The sequence below is a fragment of the Sceloporus occidentalis genome, unplaced genomic scaffold, assembly GCF_023333645.1.
Source record: "Sceloporus occidentalis isolate IW3139 unplaced genomic scaffold, rSceOcc1.0.p SCAF_6, whole genome shotgun sequence".
NCBI classification, from domain to species: Eukaryota; Metazoa; Chordata; class Lepidosauria; order Squamata; family Phrynosomatidae; genus Sceloporus; species Sceloporus occidentalis.
Window position 1 is genome coordinate 5,390,867 of NW_028316986.1, and position 24,294 is coordinate 5,415,160.

The window sequence follows — 24,294 nt, forward strand, 5'->3', positions numbered from 1 at the left end:
CCACGTAGCCAAAAAACCCACAAAAAAAAACTATGGATGCTGGCCATGAAAGCCTTCGACTTCACATAAATGGAAGGGTCTGACAGCAAGTCAAGCCTGAACTCTCCCTAGAAGCCAAAGAGTTTGATAATATTTTTGCCTCTAGCTTGTGTTATTTTGTCATGCAAGTTTTGGAGAGACAAAAGCTTCCTTTTTATAATGGGGCCAAACATTATATTGGAGATTTCTCAGTCATAGGGATGTCATAAGTTGAAGTCAACTAGATGGCAACAGACAGGAACAATTCCCTTTAGCCTTATCTGAATTTTGTGCCAATTATTGCAAAAGAAGAATAAATGGTCTGTGTCCACGCTCCCCATGCCATGCATACTTTTATCAGCCTTGCTGCAGCGAGATCTCCAGCTGCCTTTTCCTTTAAAAAAAGTCAGTCAACTTGCCAACTGGTTCCCTTCATCTGCCTAAAAGGGCCATAAGCCGCATGGAACAACAGCCACACTACAAACCTCTGCCACGTACAGAGCTTGGCTCTAGGCCACACTTTGCGTTGGTCCAAGGCAACACCATTGCAACAGGTCAGGGTCACTCCTCAGATTATTTTTTAAGATGTTTGTGGGCTCCCTGTCATATCTGCCATTCAAACTTTGTAAGCCTACATGTTATAAATCCCCTTCCGTCAGAGACTGATTCGCCTCCAACACTTTCATCTTTCGGTTGCCTGTTAAAAATATGCCAATTTGTGCAAAATCTAGGGGAATAATGCAGGTGATTAATTTGTCTCTCCTGCTACTTATACTTCTTTTATGGCATGTCAACAAATATTTGTAATTTAAGCTTTTTGATGTTTATTATTTTAAAACGCATGTAATTTTGTGATATTTTAGACTTTAATTTTAGGCATCTGTAATTTACGATTTTAACTGTGTGTTTCCAAGTAGGATTGCTAACAGCCCTGAGCTCTTCTATGGAGTGTGTGAGTGTGTGTGTGTGTGTGTGTGTGTGTGTAAGTAATCAGGGTGCATGCTTTAAGGAAACAGATATCTTCTTTTCATTCCATTCAATGCAAAGCTCTTGATAGACAAGGAAGGAAGCCAAGCTAACTGTTGAAAGCTGCTGCATGCCAACATCTTGATCTACTGCTGATTGGCATATAAGACTTCCATATCTTGAAACCTACAACCCCCTGGAGAGAATGGATAATGTGGAAGAGACTAGATTAAGCTTTCAAACAGCCCAAGTAAAATGGAGAAGACTGTAGATAAAGCGCAACAAAACAAATGAGTCAAATGACCCGAGACATTTCAGTCAAAACAGTATTTTACACATAGAATCCAGTTGGAAGAGACCCCAAAGACGATCCACTCCAACCCTCTTCTATCATGCAAGAATGCACAATCAAAGAGCATGCGCGCGCGCACGCACACACACACACACACGACAGATGGCCATCCAGACTCTCTATAAAAACCTCCAAGGAAGAAGATGCCACCACTTTCTGAGGGAGTGTGTTCCACTGTTGAACGGTTTTTACCATCAGGAGGTTCTTCCTAATGTTGAGATGGAATCTCTTCCTGTGGTTTGAATCCATTGCTCCACATCCTTGTCTCTGGAGCAGCAGAAAACAAGGTTGCTCTATCCTCAATATGACATGCTTTCAAATAATTAAATATGGCTATGATGTCCCCGCTTAACCTTCCCTTCTCCAAGCTAAACATACCCAAATCCCCAAGCCACTCCTCATAGGGCTTGGTGGTTTCCAGGCCTTTCAACATTTTGGTCACCTTCCTCTGGATACACTCCAGCTTGTCACTATCCCTCTTGAATTGTGGTGCCCAGAACTGGATACAGGATTCCAGGTGACACATCTCCCGGTGGGGCCAAGTCAAGTCTTTGTCTCTTTCTCTGTAAGTCTTCAAAAAGAGGAGAGGCAGCTCTCTGCTGGGGATGCTCTAGCTGGAGTTCCTGCATTGAGAGTTGAACTTAATGACCTGCAGAGTCTGTTCCAATTCTGTGATTCTAGTCTATTGCTCCTTCAAATACAAAAACAACGGAGTCTTCTGGCAACCTGAAGATAAGTATGACTTGACATAGATTTTCATAGACTAGTATTGTTGTTGTTGTGTGCCTTCAGGTTGTTTCCAACTTATGGCAACCCTAAGGGAACCTTATAGTGGGGTTTTCTTGGCAAAATTTGTTCAGAGGAGGTTTGAAATTGCCTTCCCCTGAGGGTGAGAGCATGTGACTTTACCAAGGTCTCCCAGGGAATCATAGGCCTGGTACATACCTTCCATGTTGTCCAGAGCGGCGGCAACCTTTTTTCCTGCTGAGGGAAGCCGCAACCGCAAACCGTGTGACTTCCCTCTGCAGGAAAAAGAACCCGGAAAAAGCGGGTTCTTTTTCTGCCGCACCAGTTATGTCCCAGTGTGCCAATGGCTCACTCATGAAGTAACTGGTGCAATGAGATGTGCAGACACTATGCATCCGTTACGTCATAATGGTGGCACCCGTGTAAATGAGACGCTGCCATTATGCCGCCACCAGTACGTGCTAGGGTTAGGGACCATGCAGTTGCTGTGTGGTTCCATAACCCTAGCACAGCATTATAGCGCCATCTGTACGGCACCACAGAATCATAGAATCATAGAGTTGGAAGAGACCACAAGGGCCATCCAGTCCAACCCCATTATGCCATGCAGGAACTCTCAGAATCAAAGCATCCCCAACAGATGGATGTTTAAAGACCTCCAAGGAGGGAGATTCCACCACACTCCGAGGGCTTTTGTTCTACTGTCAAACAGCCCTCCTAATGTTGAGGTGGAATCTCTTTTCCTGTAGCTTGCATCCATTGTTTCAGGTCCTATTCTCTGGAGCAGCAGAAAACAAGCTTGCTCCCTCCTCAATATGACATCCCTTCAAGTATTTAAACAAGGCTATCATATCACTTCTTAACCTTCTCTTCTCCAGGCTAAACATCCCCAGCTCCCTAAGTCTTTCCTCATAGGGCATGTTTTCCAGATCCTTCACCATTTTAGTCACCCTCTTTTGGACACGCTCTAGTTTCCCAGTGTCCTTTTTGAATTATTTTGCCCAGAACTGGACACAATATTCCAGGTGGGGCCTGACCAGAGCAGAATAGAGTGGCATTATTACTTTTCTTGATCTAGACACTATACTTCTATTGATGCAGCCTAAAATTGCATTGGCCTTGTTAGCTGCCGCATTGCACTGTTGACTAATGTTCAACTAGTCCAACACTCAAACTACTACACCATGCTATTTCATCAGAAGCGCAAAGCACAGGCATGCTTCTGATGAAACAGAATTGAGTTTTCAAAAGCTCACGCCATGTCAAACTAGTTTGTCTTTAAGATGCCATAAGGCATTTTCATTGTTTTTGCTGAAACAGATCTTCTATCCCACTTGAAATTTTCCAATACAAAGCAAACTTCAATCAGCTGGCACTAGGAAGGGTACAGAAATAAACCAGATTGCTTAGGACAGTTGGTTTCTGATGCCGCAAACAGTAAACACAACCAGAAAAGACAAGTATTCCTCTGGCCGAGTCAGCTTGAAACAACTGGCCTTAACAAGGGTTGCACTATCACAGGCGATGTGCAATTTCCAAATTACCTGTTCTACGCTTGCAATGAAAGTGTCACAGTAGAGGAGAGTGAACTGTGACAAGCATTCTCCAAATACACCCACAAGATAGCTATGCAACAAAGCATTCCAGTCATGATTCAGCACATGCACACACCTGGCAATTACCTTGCAATTGAAGGCCTAAAGCAGGGTCGGAAAACCTGCAAGCTACCAGATACTACCATTCCAGCATCCTTAACCAACATAGTCAATGGTGAACAATGCTGGGAATTGTGGTCCAACAACATCTGAAGGGGCTGCAAGACATGACCCCTGGGCACATATCTAATTGTTAGTCCCAACTAGAGCAGACCCAGTGAGCCAGTAAGAATCTGGCAACAGATAAGGATGTTATTTGGTGCAAAGCTAGCTCTTATTTTATTTTACAGCGGGCCCTTTGTATCCACTGAGTTTTGGTTGCAGGACCCCCCAGATACCAAAATCAGTGGATACTCAAGTCCACTCAATGCAATTGCATAGCAAAATGGTGTCCCTTATATAAAACGGTAAATCAAGGTTTGCTTTTTGGAACATATATATTTTCAAAAATATTTTCAAGCTGTGGATAAGGAATCCATGAAGGGCTGATTGTATTTTCCTTATATTCAACGTGTCTTCTAATAGTAGGACACAAAGGCAGCTTGCAAAAAGCAGACACATCCAAGAAGTTGCGATATTAAAGCATAATGAAATAGATTATCTTGTGAAAACACCAAATTAAAATAATTTAAACACACCAGGAGACCACCTCCCCCCCCCCAAAAAAAAAACCCTACTAAGGCTCCTTCCTATGCAGCTAGTCTATTGCAAAATGCTTAAATGGTTTTTATGAAAAGTCTTTGCCTGTTACAGCAAAGAAAATGCAAAGGGAACCAACTTGGTTTCCCACAGTGTGGAGATCCATAGCCTGGGAGAAGCTACTGAAAAGACCCTCTCTGTTGTTTGGTCTAGGGAAAAGAAGGCATGGGGTTTGTTTGTTTGTTTGTTTGTTTGTTTGTTTACTCACACGATCTCAGGATTGCATGTAATACAAACCATTGAAAATATTATACAAACAATTCAAAACACTGTTGGACAGTGCTGGCACTTTGAAAGTGGCTCTCAAAGCTCCTCCGTATGCATTTGTGCAAAGGCTTAAAGGATCACAAGAGAAGGGCAAAGGGATTTTACCTTTAAGGAGGAGATTCCTCCAAAGTTAAACCCAGTTCCTACCCACCTGCTCCACCCATCAAACTTTGGCTATTTTTGTAAGGAAGCATCAAGGTGAGGCTTAAATGTCAGACTGAAATGGCTCAGCCTGGTATAGATCATTCTACGTCGGCCCTCCGTATCCACAGATTCTTTATCTACGGATTGAAGTATCTATGGCTTGAAAATATTCAATACACACACACACACACACACACACATTCCAAAAAGCAAATCTTGATTTTGCCAATTTATATAAGGGGCACAATTTTATTATCCATTGTTTTTAATGGGACTTGAAGCATACAAAGATTTTGGTATCCACTGGGGTATATGTCTGTGTGTCCTGGAACCAAACCCCAGCGGATACCAAGGGCCCACTGTACTTGTTGAAGATAAAGTCTCAGAAAACAAGAAATACACACACATTTGCCATCATCATACACCAATGGTCCACATTTGGACCTCTGGCTTAAATAATAACACAACCTCTATTCACTTTTCTCCCACACTGCTTAAAAAAAAAGAATGAATTGCACTGTAGGGACTCCAAGCAGCCTTCAACATCCTTTGCCTTTTAAAACTTGTGCTACCATTGAAATGCAGAGCTCTTGACTTAAGACAGGATCTGAAAAGTCCCTGCCTGGTAAACGTCATTTCCAAGTGTGCATGCAGGGATGGTCGCAATATTGGGGGGTGGGGGGTGAGTTTATTAGTGTGTCACGGTGGTTCGAATGTTGTACTATGACTCTGGAGACCAGGGTTCAATTCCCCACTTGACCATGAAACCCACTTGGTGACCTTGGGGTAGGGAATTAATTAGAAATGTGGGTTTTAATTGTATATTGTATCTTATTGTTATTCTTGTTTGCTGTAACCCGCCTCAATCTGCAGGGAGAAGCGGGCTATAAATAAAATGTATTATTATTCGCTCTCAGCCTCAGGGAAAGGCAACGGCAAACCTCCTCTGAACAAAACTTGCCAAGAAAACCCCATGATAGGGTCACCTTAGAGTCATCATAAGTGAGAAACAACTTGAAGGCACCCAACAACAACAAGCCTAAATACCCTGAAGGCACTAGATCCCACCTGATCTTGGAAACTAAACAGGGTCAGGTCTTTGATAAGTGTTTGGATGAAGGACGGCCAAGGTGCTGTAGGTTACATTTCAGAGGAAAGCAATGGTAAACCACCTCTGAGTATTTCTTGCCTAAGAAAACCCTATGAAGTTCATGTTTATGTATGCATATGCCTTCAAGTCACCTAGTGACTTATGGCAACCCCATGAATTTCCCAGAGTTTTCCTAGGCAAGGAATACTCAGAGGTGTTTTTGCCTGTTCCTTCCTCTGAAATATAGCCTAGAAAACCTGGTATTCATTGGCAGTCTCTCATCCAAGTACTAACCAGAGCTGATCCTTCTTAGCTTCCAAGAACAGATGAGATCTGGTGCCTTTAGGGCACAGAGCCCCCACAAATGGAAAGGCAACACAGGCAGCACACACACACACACAGGTCTACCAAAACTGCAGCACCATCTCATGAAAGATCTGTGCCGACTCCAGAAAAATCACATGCCAAGATGTTGGAATCTGAAATATTTTTCTAAATCTTGTCTTAACTGCTTGATATTAGGATTATGAACATTCTTCTAACAAACTACAGCTTCAGTCTCGGGGGGAGGAGTAGTTTAGCAGTTGACTAAGACCCTAAGAGCTGACTAGGCAGAAAGAGTCGGGTAACAAGTAGGATGTTGAGAATTTTTAAAATGTGTTTTATTTTGGCTCTAGAACTCATGTTTATAAACCAACTGTGGTCAAACTTCAGCGACATTAGCCATGTCAGTCTGAAGTATCAGTATGCAAGGGGATCTTTGTAGCCCCTTTGAGGCTAACTGTGCAAAAAAGTTGTAGCATGAGCTTTAGTAGATTCGATCTACATCTTCAGTTGCATGGAATGAACACAAGCTTTGGTCAAACTTGATATTTATACTCAGGTTGATATCCTTCGTGCATGTTTGGGACTTGTTTTTTGCAGAAGGGAATTGCTAGATTTGGTGGATTTTGCATAGAACCTCATGCAAAACAAAATTAAAGGGCAGTAGGTGTTTTTTCTTCCCGTTACAGTGTAAGCAAAGGGATCAACGTCAGGTCTCACAGTGTCAGGTAAATTTCTCATTTTGGAAAAATGTACCACCCCCTAAAAAAAGAGTCCCAAACATGAACAAAGGATGTCAAGCCAAGTATGGTGCTGCTGTTTTGATAGACGTGTGTGTGCCTGCTTGTGCTGCCTATTGATTTATAATGATCCTATATTCTAAAGGCACCAGATCCCATCTGATCCTGGAAGTTGAGCAGGTTCAGTCCTGGGCAGTACTTGGATGGGAGACTGCCAAGGAATACCAGGTGCTGTAGGCTGTATTTCAGAGGAAGGAACTGGCAAAAACATCTCTGAGGATTCCTTCTCTAAGAAAACCCTATGAGATTCATGTGGTCGCTGTAAGTGGACAGGCAACACGAAGGCACAAACATATACATACACAAACTTGATAGCATTCAAAGATATAGCCATGTTAGTCTGTAGAATCAGTATGTAGCGAGATCTTGTAGCACTTTTGAAACTAAAGAAAGAAGTTGGCAGCATGAGCTTTCATAGACTTAAGTCTACTTCTTCAGATGAACCAAATGCACCTGAGGAAGTAGACTTAAGTCTACAAAAGCTCATGCTGCCAACTTCTTTCTTTAGTTAGTCTCAAAGGTGTTCCAAGACCTCTCTACAAGCTTGATAGGGTTTTCTAAGCCAAGGAATATTCAGAGATGGTTTGCCATTGCCTTCCTCTGAAATAGAGTCTACAGCATCAGGCATTCCTTGGTGGTCCATCGTCCAAATACTAATCAAAATCTCGCCTAGTTTCATTTCCAAGATCAGGTGGGATCTAGTGCCTTTGGGGTATTTAAGCTTGTTGTTGTTGGGTGCCTTCAAATCGTTTCCAACTTATGCCGACCCTAAGGCCAGTCTGTCATGGGGCATTTTGCACAGAACTTTGTGTGAAATGAAACTTAAGTAAGTGCTTTTTCTTTCCTTTAAAATGCAAGTGAAAGGATCAACATCAGGTCTCACAATGTCCCTCCAGAGTGGGGGCTACTGGGTTGCAGTGAGGGGTCTGAATACTGGCACTCTTGTCTGGATTCTCCATCCAAAAAAGAAAGCAGACGTTCCAACCCAGAATGAAGGGCGCTGCCTTCTGGTTGGCCATGAGCAGATGCTGCTTTTCTGTAAAACGGGCATATAAAGAGGACACCTCAATAAACTCACCCTATAAAATGCTGGGTTAGGCAGGGAAGGAAAATAGCCCTCTTTGGCTTTGTCCCTGTTGTAAAGAGGCACGGACAGAGATGTCAAGGGGGACAAAGAGGAAAGTTTCTTACTGGCTCCCCAAGGATCTCATTAATTAAAAATCTTCCTTTCAAACAGGAACCCTAGTGCATTCGGGATGGAAAGCGAGCCCCAGTGTTTATCTTACATCTGCTTGGAGAGCTGAATTGAATGGCGGTCCCTCACACAGCATGCCTGCAAAAGTGGCAGCCAAGTCATATGGAAGAAGGCTATAAGGGCAGCATTTGTAGGCTCCCCAAATCAAGTTCAGCTGAGCTGACCAAGTTCTGAATATCTCTGCTGCAAACATGACAAATGAGACACATTGGGGGATTTTACTACAGAGATAAGCAGGCCATTTATCAGCCAAAAGAGCTAAAAGGAAGCTGTGCATATGTGATGCTGGGTACAGACAACTGTTCAGGAACAGGTTGATATTGATATCCGGAATTGTAAAATCCAAAATATTTCAAAATCAAAAATGTTCCACCTGGGTGACTGAGATAGTGACACTTTAGCTTTCTGATGGTTTGACGTACTCTTTCCATCTTTTTCCCAGTCTTGAGATTTAAGGCAGCTTACAAAAGTTAAAACAGACACAGCTGAAAGTTCACATCATGCAGAAGTTTAAAATATAATTCAACTTTCAACAAAAAGAGGCAGTATGGCATAGTGGTTTGAGCGTTGGGTTTGTTATTGTTGTGTGCCTTCAAGTCGTTTCCAACTTACGCTGACCCTAAGGCAAACCTATCATGGGGTTTTCTTGGAAAGATTTGTTTGGAGGAGGTTTGCCATTGCTGTCCTGTGAAGCTGAGAGTATGTGAGTTGCCCAAGATCATCTAGTGGGTTTCAAAGTTGAGCTGGGAATCAAACCCTGGTCTCCAGAGTCGTAGTCCAATGCTTAAACCACATCCCCACACTGGCTTTGGACTATGAGCCTGGAAGCCAGGGTTCGAATCCCGGCTTGGCCATGAAAACCCATTGAGTGACCTTGGTTTAGTCACACTCTCTCAGCCTCAAAAGAAGGCAAATACAAGACCCTTCTGAATAAATCTGGAGAGTTGTTTAACTCTAATTCAGGATGACTTATTGGATGTGTTTTCAACAAAGGTCATGCCTCCACAAGGAACTTGGCTGTTTGTCAGGGAGTGGACAGAGGCTGCCATTTTAGGACAGGCAAACCTATACGATTTCCCAGTGGGCTCTTCAGAATTGCAAAAACCTTTAAGCACCAGGCTAAACCAAGTTAATGTGTAACAGAAGCATTCTACTCCAGGCTTAAATAGGAGACTGGATATTTGCTCAAAGCAAACAGTTCCATAAAAAGTGAAACAGTTCAGAAGGCAATTCAGAAGCAAATGGGTGCAGCCATAAAAAATATCCCTTTTAGAGGTATTGGTATCTTAAACAGACAGAAAAAATACAGTGGGCCCTGAGTATCCGCTGCGGTTTGTTTCCAGGACTCCTCATGGATACTAAAATCCGTGAATGCTCAAGTCTCATTATACACAATAACATAATAAAATGGTGTCTCTTACATAAAATGGCAAAATCAAGATTTGCTTTTTGGAATTTGTACTTTTTTATAAAATATTTTCAAGCTGTGGATGGTGGAATCCATGGATAAAGAATCCGTGGATATAGAGGGCCGATCGTAACTCACAGTAAACCGTTTCCACCATGGGAATTTATATCACAAATAAAACAGTAGTGAATAAAACACAGCCTAAGAACAAATGCATTTTTTGCTTGAGGTTGCTTGTTGGCAAAGTACTAATATGATTGTGTTTGGATGACTAAATCCAAATACTCAGAGTCAAAGATATATCAGTTGGAGCTCAAGGGAATAACGCGATGCCATGTTGTAGAGTTATGCAGTAACATAGCTGGTGGAAAAGAAATTCCTCTTGTCTCAGGGTTTTAGTGGGTGTTCTGAAGCACTCAGCAAATACTCAGAGATGCTTGCTTGGTGTTCACATCCACCCAGGGAGAACATTTATACATATACCTTCCTACCACCCCAAGCTTAAGGATTACCCAAAGAGGGCCTGTTGCAAATTCCATCTGTTGCGAATATCAGCCATCAGGGACAGGGCTTTTCACATTATGAACCTTGAATTAAGGAATGCTCACCCTTGATATTTTTATCCAAGGGGTGGGGAATTTGCATCCTGTGGCTGCATGTAACCTTCGGACCCCATTTTGCAGCCCCCAAAAGAGTGGCATCACTAGGGTTGGCGTCACCCAGTGCAGTAGCTCATGGTCTCAACTTCCATTGACCTCCTCCCATAACACATCATACAGACTCCTTAGTAATGTTTTCTGTACTAACGTTTCACATAAATTGTAATTTCCATATATCACTGAGTGTAATGGTAATAGCTGTGACATAAACAACTAGCAAAATTAAAATTATACCTTTACATTGCAATATCATACGAACAGCCTAAATGTACCGTCAGCCCTCCGTATCCACAATTTTTTTAATCCATGGATTCAAGCATCCGTAGTTTGAAAATATTTTTAAAATACAAACATTTCAAAAAGCAAACCTTGATTTTGCTATGTCACATAAGGAACACCATCTTACTTTGCCACTATGTATAATGAGACTCAAGCACCCATGGATTTTGGTATCCATGGGGGATCCCAGAATCAAGCTCCAGTGGATACCAAGGACCCATTGTATTTATATCTACAGTAGTAGAGGTCTTCTGTGTGGAGCTACCCATACAAAGAATTTGGAAACTACAAGTGGTGCAAGGCTTAGCAGCCAATCCTGCATGGTGGGTGTTTTATAAATCACATATCAACCATCTTGAAATAGCCTCACTGGCTTCCTAGTTGCTTCTTAGCATGATTCAGTATAATATTCTGACCTGTAAAGCCCTAAATGGCTTCAGAACATGATACAAACCTCTTTTTTCCCCTATAAATTTGCCTGCAGCCTAACACACAGGTGAAACTGGTGTGGTTTCATTAGGCTGGACCCCTTGTTACTGACCACTAGACAAGGCTGCCACTCAGTATAAGGCAGTGTATTACTGTCCTATATCTTGGCTATAACTTAAGCATTCAAGGTGCCCCTTATATAAAATGGCAAAATCAAAGCTTGCTTTTTGGAATTTATATATGGATGCTTGAATCCATGGATTAAAAATCTGTGGATATGGAGGGCTGACTGTATTTCTGTCATGGAACCAAGGCACACAACGTTGGGAAATAATTTCTTTTGAAATTTAAAAAAGAATTCCACATTTCCATTTCACCTTCTTGATCTTATTCACATTTCTCAACTGCTTCTTATTCTCAGGCAGTTAACGATTGGCACATTCGCTACTAAAGATGCAGAACTTGCTCTAGGCTAACATGTCCAAGAACGAAAATGGTTTTTCCAGGTGAAGAAATCACTCTGGTCTATTTAAGTAGACTACTGGGGTGTTTATATATGTGGCTGGGTCTTCCCAGAACAACTTGGCATGCAATTCTCCCAGCTCAACCTGCTGAGCAGATGTTTCCATTACCTGCCATGACCTGCGCATCAACCACTTACCTGCATGATTAATACTCAGCAATACTTTATCTACATTATTCAGCACTAGACAAAGTTGCATCAGGCCACCATTTTGGCTCTGAGGAGGCATCTGCACTGCAGAAATAATCCAGTTTGATGCCACTTTAACTGCCATGCTTAGTGCTATGTAATTCTGGGGATCCTGGTGTGCTGCAGTTTGTTGCCAATAATAAGCACATTTTCCAGTTTGTGTGCTCACTCATGGAACATGAATTTTTTCTATAAAGCCCTGGTTCACATGATCTGTCTCTCCCTGGTTTCTTTCCCTTTTTCCTGAAGCTGTTGTTGCTGGAAGAAAAGAAAGATGTGGTGCAGCCCTCCCACCTTTCAAGCATCGATATGGTACATCTCTGTCATCACAGAGGTGGTGAAAGAAAGCAGCCCCATCCACTCCTTCAATTCAGAAAGATGACCATCAGCTGAATATACAAGGCAAACCATCCTTCAATTAAATCTACAAACCATCCCTCCATCATTATTAGCCTGCAACGGACCAATGGGCAATCGATTCTGATGGTTTATCAATTACATGCTATTATAGTTTTGCCCGAAGGAATTCTCTGTGATTTAAGCACTCCTAACAAACCCAGTCAGCTATGACAGAGCTTTGAAATATACCAAGGCTTCTTCCTAAACATCATAGTCAAGTAAACACAAGAAAATCAGCCAACAAAGCCTTCCATGAACATGAGAAAGTGGGGCAAGGCATGCATCCTAAACTTTCCGTGCCCTTGCTGTGGACTTGCAGCTAATTGAATTTCATACTCATGGCTCCCCTCCAAGCACAAAATAAGCTACTCATGGGGAATATGATGCTCACTGTAAATTCTACCTGCCCAGTAGACCATGCTGAGAGATACCTTCAAGTACTGTATACCAGGGCCTTGGTATCAGCTGGGGTTCAGTTCAAGGAACCCCATAGATATCAAAATCAGTGGATGCTCAGGTCCCATCATATATTATTGTTGTTAACTGCCTTCAAACCGACTCTGACTCACGGTGACCCTGTGGATGAGACACCTCCAAGCCTCTCTGTCCTCAGTTCTCAGCTTACTGTATATACTCATGTATACGTCTAGAAATTTTAGTAAAAAAATTGATCCCAAAAACCTAGATCGACTTATCCATGGGTCACATCAAAATCCATAATTTTATCCCCAAAACTGCCCTTGACTTATACATGGGGTCAACTTATAGTTGAGTATATATGGTAGGTGCTACAAATTCAGTCCCAGGATCTCCCTGGGGGTCTATTGTTTGTTGTTGTTGTACTTAATGTCCTGAATAATGGATTTGGGGTGCAAGAACAGGAAACCCAGGACAACATCAAAAATCCACAAAACACAAGACAATATTTTTGGGGCCATTCATAATGCACAAAGTACACATTGCAAGCCTTCAAAACAACCTGTATTTTGTACATTATGGTTGGCCCAATAAAAGTGTTGCTGTTTTGTGGATTTGGGCTGTTACTGCACTTTGCTATAGAGCAATGCAGCTACCCCCAGACATCTTTAATAGGAAATCGGTCCATGAATACTCACAAAGACAGAAAAATAAGATCTGCAATTATTTACAGAAACGTTCAGTCAGTGTGATCAACAGAAAAGCATTCAGAGAAGACATCTAGGAAGGTTTTTCAACGAACCCACAGGGGAAGCAGCAGATAGGAATTAATGGATGAGGGTTTTGCGGTCTCCATTTTCTAATTTATGATTGCTTTGTCATTAGAATGAATTCCTTTCACTCTTCTGTGTGCCGCTTCCTGCATGGTATCAGGTTGCCTGCAAGCCATTAACCAGCTGTCTTGCCTAAAGTGTGTTTTTATCGATATTTGCATTTTGGTGACTAATTTTAAAAGCAGGCGGAGACCTTGGGGTCTCTCACAACTATGAAGATGTTGCTTTTCAGATAACAACAAAAAATCACATAATCACAATTACTGTGTAACAAATTATCATTTAAAAACACACACATAAACAATACCATGTAACAAACGATCATTAAAAAAAACTTTCTAAGTTTGATCACAAGAGTAACACATTCTTGCTGCCCAAATAGGGAAGTGACAAGTCATATTCCTTCTCAACAACCCTTTGACGCTGTGTGGCTATTTTATTTTACTGTTTACTTTGAAAGCAGGACGGGTGCCAACGTTCAAGGCACACAACCTGCCTTGCAATCTTGATAGTGAAAGTCTGAACTTTGCCCGACACTCAAACAACTCCAAGCTGAAGTTCATGCCCAAAATTTGGCATTGCTCAACAGCACACCCGTCTATCCAGCCAACCACCCCAAGCCACGAATTCTAATTTCATATTCTGCTGCCACTACAGCTACCACAAATTATTCCATGCGCTCAGTTGTTTCTGCACGGCCTCAAAAGCAATCCTTTCGTTGTTGTTGTTGTTGTTCTTATGGTTTTATAATAATTTTTACTGGAGCCAAAGGGTGAACTACTTCAGGGAAGTTGCAAAGAAATACAAGACAAGAATTTCCCAGCAATTGCAAAAACTCCAACGCAAATGAAAGCAACCACATGTTTGGGGAAATTTAGGCAGCTCCAAGTATAAAGGCATCTGACCATCAGAGGAAGTTTTCTGCTGCTAATTCTGTCCACAAACGGCTTCTAGAAATCATGTGATGATGTCTGCCCACCCATCTGGATGTTTTCTTCCTTCTCTTCCTTATTACTATTATTATTAGAATTTATTTTATTGTTGTTGTGTGCCTTCAAGTCATGGTGCTTAAGTAACAATGGCGGCGCCCATGTAAACAGGGTGCCGCCATTGTTACGTCGCCATGACCTATTAGGGTTAGGGAGCGTGTACATGGTGCGCATTCCCTAACCCTAATGCCGGCGCCAGTATGTCACTTGTTGGCGGTTTGTACCGCGCCATATATACGTTGACATTTTTTTAAAAAGCATACAGGTTGAATATTTCTTATCCATTTAAAATCTGAAATACAATCAGCTCTCCATATCATGGATTCTTCATCCACAGCTTCAACCATCCATAGCATATAAATATATATACACACACACACACACACACACACACACACACAGTGGGGCCTCCACATACGCTGACTTTTTATAAGTGGCTTTGAGCGTACGCGCTCAAGCCGCTGGGCGCGCGCGGGGCAAAAGGGACGGCACATCCCATTCAGTTGAATAGGCGCTTGCGCCCGTTGCGCCCTGCGCACCTCTGCGCCACCGTGCACGAGCCCCATTGTTTACAATGGGGCTCGAGCATAGGCGGAAATCGCCATACGCGGCGGGATCCGGAACGGATCCCCCGCGTATGGCGAGGTTCCACTCTGTGTGTGTGTGTGTGTGTGTGTGTGTATAATGCAAGTGGATACCAAGGGACCACTATACTCCAAAATTATCCACATTGGTGGTTGAGAACCCCTTTGCTTTCTGGTGGTTCAATGTGCACACAAAAAAATGACTGCATAAAAAATTACCTTCAAGCTATATGTATAAGGTGCATATGAAACATAAATGATTTTTTTAAATTTATATCTGAGTCCTATCTGCAAGATACCTCATTATAAATATATATGCAAATATTCCAAAATCTGTGGGGGGAAATCCAAGATCCAAAACACATCTGGTCCCAAGTATTTCAGATAAGATTGAACCAGTATTTTAAGTCAGAAGAATATACAGTGTGTATATATATATATATATATACACACACACACACACACACACACACACACACACACACACATATATATATACAATGCTCTATATATCTGATCTACAACACTGGTCACCAAACCTCTGATTTCTGGGGGGACACGATCCCACATTTTGAAGAATTTATACCGTTTCTTATACCTCATCTGCTGCCAGCAAAAATCTTAATTCAGAAATACATTAGGCTTTTCAGATTTCATGGCACTGCCATACATTAAATGTTCACAAGTCCTTGAAACTGTAAAATGAAATAAAGATAAAAACAAAGATTTTCAATCAGCCAATTTCTGTCAATTCTGCAATTCTTTCTGCAGAATCCCAGCCACCCCGGCTGGATTATAGGCCTTTCTTTCCCATCTGTACCACCAGAGATTCCCATCCTCTGACCTTCATCTTACGAAACATCTACTTATGAAGAAGCTGAAGCAGCATTACCATATCATTCAGACATCACCAACACTAAAATTTGAGGCTCATCTCTCCTCTAAGAGTTATCATTAAAACAAAGCCATTATCTCAGCACTGCAGTTCTTCTTATTGCTTTTGTGGCAAGAAGGCAATACACAATCTACAGCTACTGGAAATCCAAGATCACAGTCACGGCAATTTTTCTCTGAACCAAATTAAGAAAGCATTCCCTGGGGCCTGTTAGATAAATGGATGCATTTTTCCATGGAGCGTAAACTTGCGTAAAGCTCCTTCCCTCGCTGTTTTTAAATTCAATTGTAAAACTTTTTTTTCTTTTCTAAAACTTTTGGAATTTTGGAATAATGTTTTATATCTATGGTATATTTGATTATTTCTACTGGTTATTTTGTTTTATTCTGCATTGTTTGTGTGTGTGTGTTTATTTTTCATTGTATTTTAATATTGTATTTTAGTGTTTTGTATTTAGTGAATATAGTCTCCCCTCCATTTTCGTGGGTGATCCGTTCCGGACACCCTTGCGAAAACAGAGTTTCGCTTATATTCAAACCCCATTGGCTTGAATAAAGGCGCGGGTGTGTGCCGCGGGCACTCGCCCCCTTCAGTCTCCTTCTGTTTGTCCCTTGCACATAAACGAGCCTAAAGACCATGAGAACAGAGGGAGGACTGTAGTATATAAATATTTTAGTCTGCATCTGTTTGTAAAGAGACATGTACATTGATTGGCACTATATAGATGATGATGATGATGATGATGATGATGATGATGATGATGATGATGATGATGATGCATACAAACACTTCTCCGGAGTACAAAGCAGATATGCTTCAGTTGCAGAGAAGTGGTCAAGATGGGGTCAGAGATTAAGGGAAACCAATGCAAACTCTTCAAAAGGCAATTTGTGGAATTAAAGCTTTGGTCGGTTACAATGTATCCCATAGTCTGGGAGGCCCATGATTAGTAACTGGACCCATGCACACCACTGGCCATGTAAAGGATGACTTTCAACCTCCCAGCATCAATGACAGAGCATATTAACATGGAGAAAGTGTGACTCATGGGCTGCATATCCTCACCAGATCCCACTTTTGTGGCCCTGAATCACTTCACCACCCCCAAAATCCTTCTGAACTCCCAATGGTTGCCGTGATTTTTGCACTAAAAATCTCCCCAAAATTGCTCCCAAAGCTCCCAGAAATGTATGCAAATATGCAAGGACAGCCCTTCTCAATTCCTCCAGACCCACCCAGAACTCCACCACTGCTTCTCAAACATCTATTTTCCGCTCAGCCTCTCCCCCAAAATGGAAATGTAAATATACACATACTTTTCAAGACTGTGTTCTTGCCCTGGGATTCCTCCCCAATGCTGGCGAATTGGGTCCATACTCTGAGATTTGGGAATCCTAACTGGGAGGGACTCCTATTAGTTGTATTTCACCAGAATCAGAAGTGGTCCAAGCTTGTACCAAACCAGGAGGCAGTAAATTCAGGCTCCACTTTTTCCCTCTGAGACCCTTTGCCAGTTGTACAGATTGCCAAAATGCCAAAATGAGACACCCCCCCCCCCGAAAACACCCCTTTGTTTGCAAATATATATGTGTTTTCTGGGGGGGGTTTCTGGGGGGTTTTCTGGGGGGTTTTGTCTCATTTTGGCATTGTGTGTGTGTGTGTGTGTATGTATGTATGTATATATATTGGTCATTTCAGGATGTGAAACCGTGTTGGGAAGTTCTTAATTAACCGTGAATGATGACTCCAAGCATTTTTATGAAGCAGCAAATTTAAAAGCAATTTTGGCACAAACAGATTGGCCCAGGGGAGACGGATCCGACAAAGACGGTTCTGGGGGCCACAGTTTACCCACCCCTGCACTGTCAAATAAATAAATTGCATGCGCAGTCCACACTATAGGCATACCTCGAGGTTATTTTCCTCCCAAAAAGGCTCCCAATTTTCAGCAACACCCCCTTGCCTACAGGCCACTATATACCAACACAGCACCAGTAGCCTTCCAGTTGGCACCAATTACTTCCCCCACCTACTACACCCACCCACCCGCCTGTCCGCAAGATGAACAAATTTGCTTCCAAGTCTGAATGAATTCCCATCAAATGAGATGACATTTGAGCCTGCCCTAAAACTGGTTGTCACATTGAAAACAGTAGTATTTTATGCTGGGGGGGGGGGGGGGGAGACACACACACAAGAGACACAAGTTGGGAATAACCTCTCAGGGCTGTGGTCAGAAATTTGGATTTGGAGAGATCTGGGGCAAGAGAAAAACCACGTCCACAGCTGCAGCGTATCTCCAGCTCTTTATATAAAAAACAGGTTACTAAATGCAACACAGACTGCATCTGCACTGCAGAATTAATGCAGTTTGACACCGCTGTAATTGCCATGGCTTCATGCTATGGAATTCTAGGGTTTGCAGTTTTGTGAGATATTCTCTGTCAGAGAGCTCTGGGGCCACAACAAACTAAAAATCCCAGGGTTTCCATCAGACACAGCCATGAAGATAAAGTGTCAAACTGCATCAGTTCTGCAGTGTAAGCAAACAGTAATGCAATTCTGCATTACAAGTGGACAGCAAGTAAGTTGGACCATCAAAAGCAAGCCTCCAATCCTTGCCAGGGGAGAATGCAAGAATTCTTCCACTGCCTACTGAATGTCTCTCTTTTATTTATTTAATTAATAAAGGGAAAACCTACCTGGCATCTCCTTTTGAAAGGTTGGTGTTCACTGGGTGAAGAATCACTTTGTTTGCATCCACGTCCACTACACATTTTGTATGTAGGTCTATTTCTATTAGGAAAAATAAAGTGGGGGGGGGGGGAGAGAACGTGTCAGAAACCAATTGTAAAATTACTGCAGTTTAGAATTCCATGCTTTTCCCAGGTTGCATCATATTGGCACAATCCTGCTGTCTGCAGCTGCAAATTTGGTCATGCAAGCATTACAAGGTTGTCCCCAGCTACTTATTCTAGCTTCCAAAAAGCATAGAGAACCTATCAAAGTCACATTTGCAATGGCATTATTAGCAAGCAAAATGGTAGCTGAGAATCAGACAATCATAAAATCTTAGAGTTGGAAGGAGTCATCTGCTCCAACCCCACACCAAGCAGAAATACATTTGAGAGAAGAAGAAAATAAATAATAATAATAATAATAGGGTCAAGGGTTGTCATATAGTTGCTTAGCATCTGATAACAATCCCAACACAAATGAGGGCTTGTCTGCACTACCTACAAACCCCAAAATGTCTCTGGGCTCACTATTCACATTACACAGGCCCAAAAACCCCTCTGCACAAAAACCCCATGACCGCTTTGCTTTTGGGTCGCCATAAGTCGGAAATTAACTTCCTAGACCTGATTCCCACTACCTTTTAAACTGGATCGCAAATTGATTTGAACCGGTTCAAATGACTCTAGTTCCCACTTGAATTGATTCTTTGAAGCGATTTGGAGGGGGGTAATGCGCTAGACTCATTTAACCCGTGTCTTTTTGATGCTGATATTTTCCGTGTCTTTTTTGATAAATGAATTCTGTGCAAGTGTGAACCAGATGCGGATCGCAATTGATTTAAATTTGCCCTTCAGCTGGCTGGAGCGGGTCATTATGAACCATTTCATTCATGAATGTGAATCACAAGTGGGTTATTTTACAGGAAAAAAATGCGATCGAGGCAAATGTAGTGGGAGCCACACTCCACTATCGAATCGATCCATCAATCTGGATCGCAAACTGCTTTTTTTGTAAGTAGGAATGAGGCCCTGGAGATCATTTTTCAACATTATTACTAGCAACAATCCAGCCTGGTGCGGTGACTTTAACTTTTTTTAATTATTCACATTTTTCATTATCCGGCTGCTTAATACAGTCTTAAGAATATTAACACTATTTTATCATTTTAATCTTTAAAGTGGTTCACCTGCTTTAACAGGAAACTGCCCAGAGAACTTTTCACATAGAACAGAAAGTAATATTTGGATAAACAAATATTTGCTTATTTCCACCCATAATAGTTGTTATACAAAACACGAAAGCAGATTTTTAAAAAAATAATTATTTAAAAACAAACCTCCATACTTTAAGAATAATGCAGAAAATACATGTTGCAAGCCTTCAAAGCAACATGTATTTTGTGCACTATGGTTGGTCCAATTAAGATGTCACTATTTTGTTAATTTTGGATGTTATTGTATTTTGCTATGTGGAAATTAAACCAGCACAAAAATTCAACCCTGGGTTTTCAGAGAGCAACAGCTGTACAAAACAGTGGCTCAAGTGGATCCATGCACCTCTCTGTTCTCTTATGAAGGAGATCCTGTGATGTTCATGCAGATAAATTCAAGGTGACAGAATCTCAGGGACACAGACAGGGGGAAGGGAGGACAGAAAAGATGCTGAGCTGTCTCTAGCACAGTCACCTGGATATTCAGGTAATGCCCAGCACCTGGCATGGCTGTTAACCTACCCTCACCTTCCCTCCCACCTTCAATCTGCTACTAATTGGGATTTGAAGCCATGCCGCTATTGGCATACAAATACATGTATCAGGTGCTTTGCTGCAAAGATGGGCAACCTCAGCAGGTTTGGGAGCCAGTTTCCTCTCCACTGGATTCTCTAAGGACTGAACAGACTCCTCCAACCCAATTCAAATCATAAGTGGATAGGAATCCACTTCTGGTTTTGGAAAAATGTAGGGGATTGATGATGCTAAACGGTTATAGGGCCTCTAATGAGTTATTTAAAAGAATTTGGGTTCATGGGGGGCTTTCAAGAGGCAAGGTTCATCATTTTTTGGGGAGAGGAAAAAAGAAAAAGGGTGACCCAGAGTGGCTAAAAACCATAAAAACAACATTGGGGGTCACATCTGACTTTGCCCAGCTTTGTTTTATTGCAAAGGCTAGGAAAAACCCAAGAATCTTCATAGCGAAAAAATATATCCCAGAAAACTCAGATCTTTCTCAGCCTTGACACAAGATTGGTTCCTTCAAAGTCAACCATCCCCAAACCGAATCCCACACTACGGCTGTTACATATGTCATTAAAGTTGTTTGTTGTTGTTGTTGTTGTGTGCCTTCAAGTGGGCTGAGAGAGAGTTGGACTATGACTGGGGACACTAGAGTTTCATTCCAAGCTCAGCTTTGGAAACCCACTGGACAAGTCATGTCTCCTTCTTTGGAAGTTTTTAAACAGAGGCTGGATGACCATTATTATTATTATTATTATTATTATTATTATTATTATTATGCTTTATTTATATAGCACTGTAGATTTGCACATCTGTCAAGGATGTTTTGATTGTGAGTTCCTGCATGGCAGAATGGTGTTGGACTAGATGGCCCTTGGGGTCTCTTCCATCTCTATGATTCTATGACATGCTCTCAGCCTCAGGGGAAGGCAATAGCAAACCCCTGAACAAATCTTGCCATGGTAACCCAATGCCAGGTTTGCCTTAGGGTCGCTCTAAGTCAAAATGGCTTGAAGGCACACAACGCAATGTACATATTTATATGTATAAGACTATTTAATTTAACAGCCCCTGAAGAAGGCCAAATGATAATAAGACTGGAATACATTAAGCTTTTTAAGAAGTGAAACTTTTTCAGCTTTTTAAGAAGTGAAACCCTCACATAGCACATGGGACTTTGTCTCCTTTCATTCTTCTACAACGGAACAGTTCTACAGATAACATGGACTGCTAAAAAGGCAAATAAATGGGTCCTAGAGGAAACCAAGTCTCAGCTCTCCCTAAAAGCCAAGGCTGTCATACTTTGACCACATCATGAGAAGACATGACCCAACTGCAAAGACAATAATACTTGGGAATGTAAAAGGGAAGAAAAGATGAAGACCACATTCCAGATGGATAGACTCAGGGCCGTAACAGACCGGAGGATTGGGACCGTAGCAACCGCACGCCCTATTCTGTCTTTTTCTGAAGCTGCCTGAAAAGGAGCAACAAAGAGTTGTTCCTTTTTGGGGAGGCAAAAAGCTGGCTTTGTGCCCAAATGGCGGCCAGAAGTCAGCTTCATGATGCTCTAGCAGCGTGCGGCATCATGAAGCCGCCTCCATATAAATGGCTGGGTGGGTTGCGAGCAAGTGGCATGGAAACGCCATGCTTCCTCTCCAGTTATATTACCACCAGTGGCTAAAATCACCATGCCTCTGCAACAGCTGCTCTACTGTATAACCCATCACATAACTACATGAATGTTCCTGAAGGTAGGAAAGGTGCGTTTGGAATTGCTGATACAATCAAGGAAGCCACAGTTATGAGTCTGCAGACTCGAGGACTATTGATGACCAGGGATTTGGAGGTCCCTCATTCATAGAATTGTAGAGTTGAAAGAGAACACAAGGGCCATCATAGCCAGGGTTGTTGAGAAGGAATCTTGACTTGCCAATTTCCTATCTGGCCGGCAGGAATGTGTTACCCTTGTGATCAAACTGAGAAGTTTTTTTTTAAAAGTGATAGTTTGTTACAGTTTTGTTTATGTGGTTTTTTTTAATGATAATTCATTACACAGTATTGTGATTATGTGTGGGTTTTTTTTGTTATTTGAGGAGCAATATATGCATAAAATCATAGAGATGGAAGATATCACAAGGGCCATCCAGACCTGCCATGCAGGAACTCACAGTCAAAGTATCTCTGACAGATGGCCATCCAGCCTCTGCTTAAAGACCTCCAAAGGAGACTCCACTACTCTCCAAGGGAGTGTGTTGCACTGCCTAACAGCTCTTACTGTCTAGATGTTCCTCCTAATGTTTAGGTGGAATCTCTTTTCCTATAGCTTGCATCCATTGCTCTGTGTCCTAGTCTCTGGAGCAGCAGAAAATAAGTTTGCTCCATCCTCAATAAGAACCCCCTTCAAATATTTAAACAAGGCTATCATGTCCCCTCTAAACCGTCTCTTCTCCAGGCTAAACATATCCAGCTCCCTAAGTCTCCCTTCATAAGGCATGGTTTCCAGACCCTTCCCCATTTTGGCTGCCCTCCTCTGGACACGTTCCAATTTGTCAACATCCTTTTTGAACTGTGATGCCCAGAAATGGACACAATATTCCAGGTGAGGTCTGACCAAAGCAGAATAGACTTGTGCCATTGCTTCCCTCAATCTTGATACTATACAGTCAGCCTCAGCATCCATGGGGGAATACCAAAATCTGCAGATCCTCAAGTTCCATTGTCTCCAATGGTGGTGCATGCATGTGGCCGTGCCGCCATTAGACACAACCCCAATTATCCCCAGTGGCAGCACCACCATTTGGGACAATGGGACTTCAATGGCAGCGCAGCCATGTGCACGCAATGCCATGGCACAACGGGGGCTGTTCCTAATGGTGATGCGGCCACATGCTCATGCTCCCATTGGGCACAACACTGATTTGTCATCAGCAGATGCTTGAACCCATGGATGGCAGGTCTGCGGATACCAAGGACCAACTGTACTTCTATTGATAGTGTCTATTCATAGAATCACTGTAAGGCAAAGGTCCAAAACACACTGCACAAATAATCCAGTTTGAGACCCCTTTCACAGCTCTGGCTGAATACTAAGATATTCTGGGAACTGTTGAGACACTGAGCCTTCTCTGTCAGAGCACTCTAGTGCCACAATAAACTACAATTCCCAGGATTCCCTAGCACTGAGCCATGGCAGTTAAAGTGGTCTCAAACTGGATTATTTCTGCAGTGTCTTTTGGAGTGAAGTCAATTTGATAGCAGTGAACAACAACAATATCCAAGATCCAGTATAGTGAAGTAAAGTCTATTGAGCTTGGGATTTATAACTATCACGCCAAATGAACTCCAGCCATCACAAAGTCCACTATGATAGAATTTGTTGTTGTTGTGTGCCTCCAAATCATTTTTGACTTATGGCAACCCTAAAGCAAACTTATCACGGGTTTTTCTTGGCAAGTTTCTTCAGCGGGGGGCTTAACATTGCCATCCTCTGAGGCTGAGAGGATGTGACTTGCCCAAGGTCACATAGTAGGTTTTTATGCTCAAGCGGAAATTGAACCCTGATCTCCAGAATCATAGTCCAACTCTCAAACCACTGCACCATGCCAGCTCTTTATAGCTCTGCAAAAATCAACATGGGAAGGAAAGTAAAAAAATTACATTTCTATTTGCATAAATAATAAACTGGTATCATGACATGCAAAATTTAACATGGTCTTGATGACTTCTAGTTGCCCTCAGTGTTTCAATTAATTTTTTTCCCCACCAGCAAGGCAACATAGTACAGTACTTTCTTTCAGACAGCGATTGTTAGTTAGGGATGGGCTACTAATAGCCCAGGGCTGGAACACCTGCTTCACATGCAGAAGGTCCTGGGTTCAATCCCATGCAACTTCAATTAG

General features: G+C 42.1%; 1 protein-coding gene across 2 annotated transcripts in view; it reads right to left on the minus strand.

Moving 5' to 3' along the window:
- The window catches only part of LOC149310352 (kinesin-like protein KIF13B), a 198,115-nt gene that overhangs the window by 157,360 nt on the left and 16,461 nt on the right, over positions 1–24,294 (minus strand). For both annotated transcript variants that reach the window (XM_089528788.1, XM_089528787.1), the window contains exon 2: positions 18,624–18,717. In XM_089528788.1, coding sequence (XP_089384914.1) covers positions 18,624–18,717 — 94 coding nt within the window. The remainder of the gene's footprint in view (positions 1–18,623; positions 18,718–24,294) is intronic.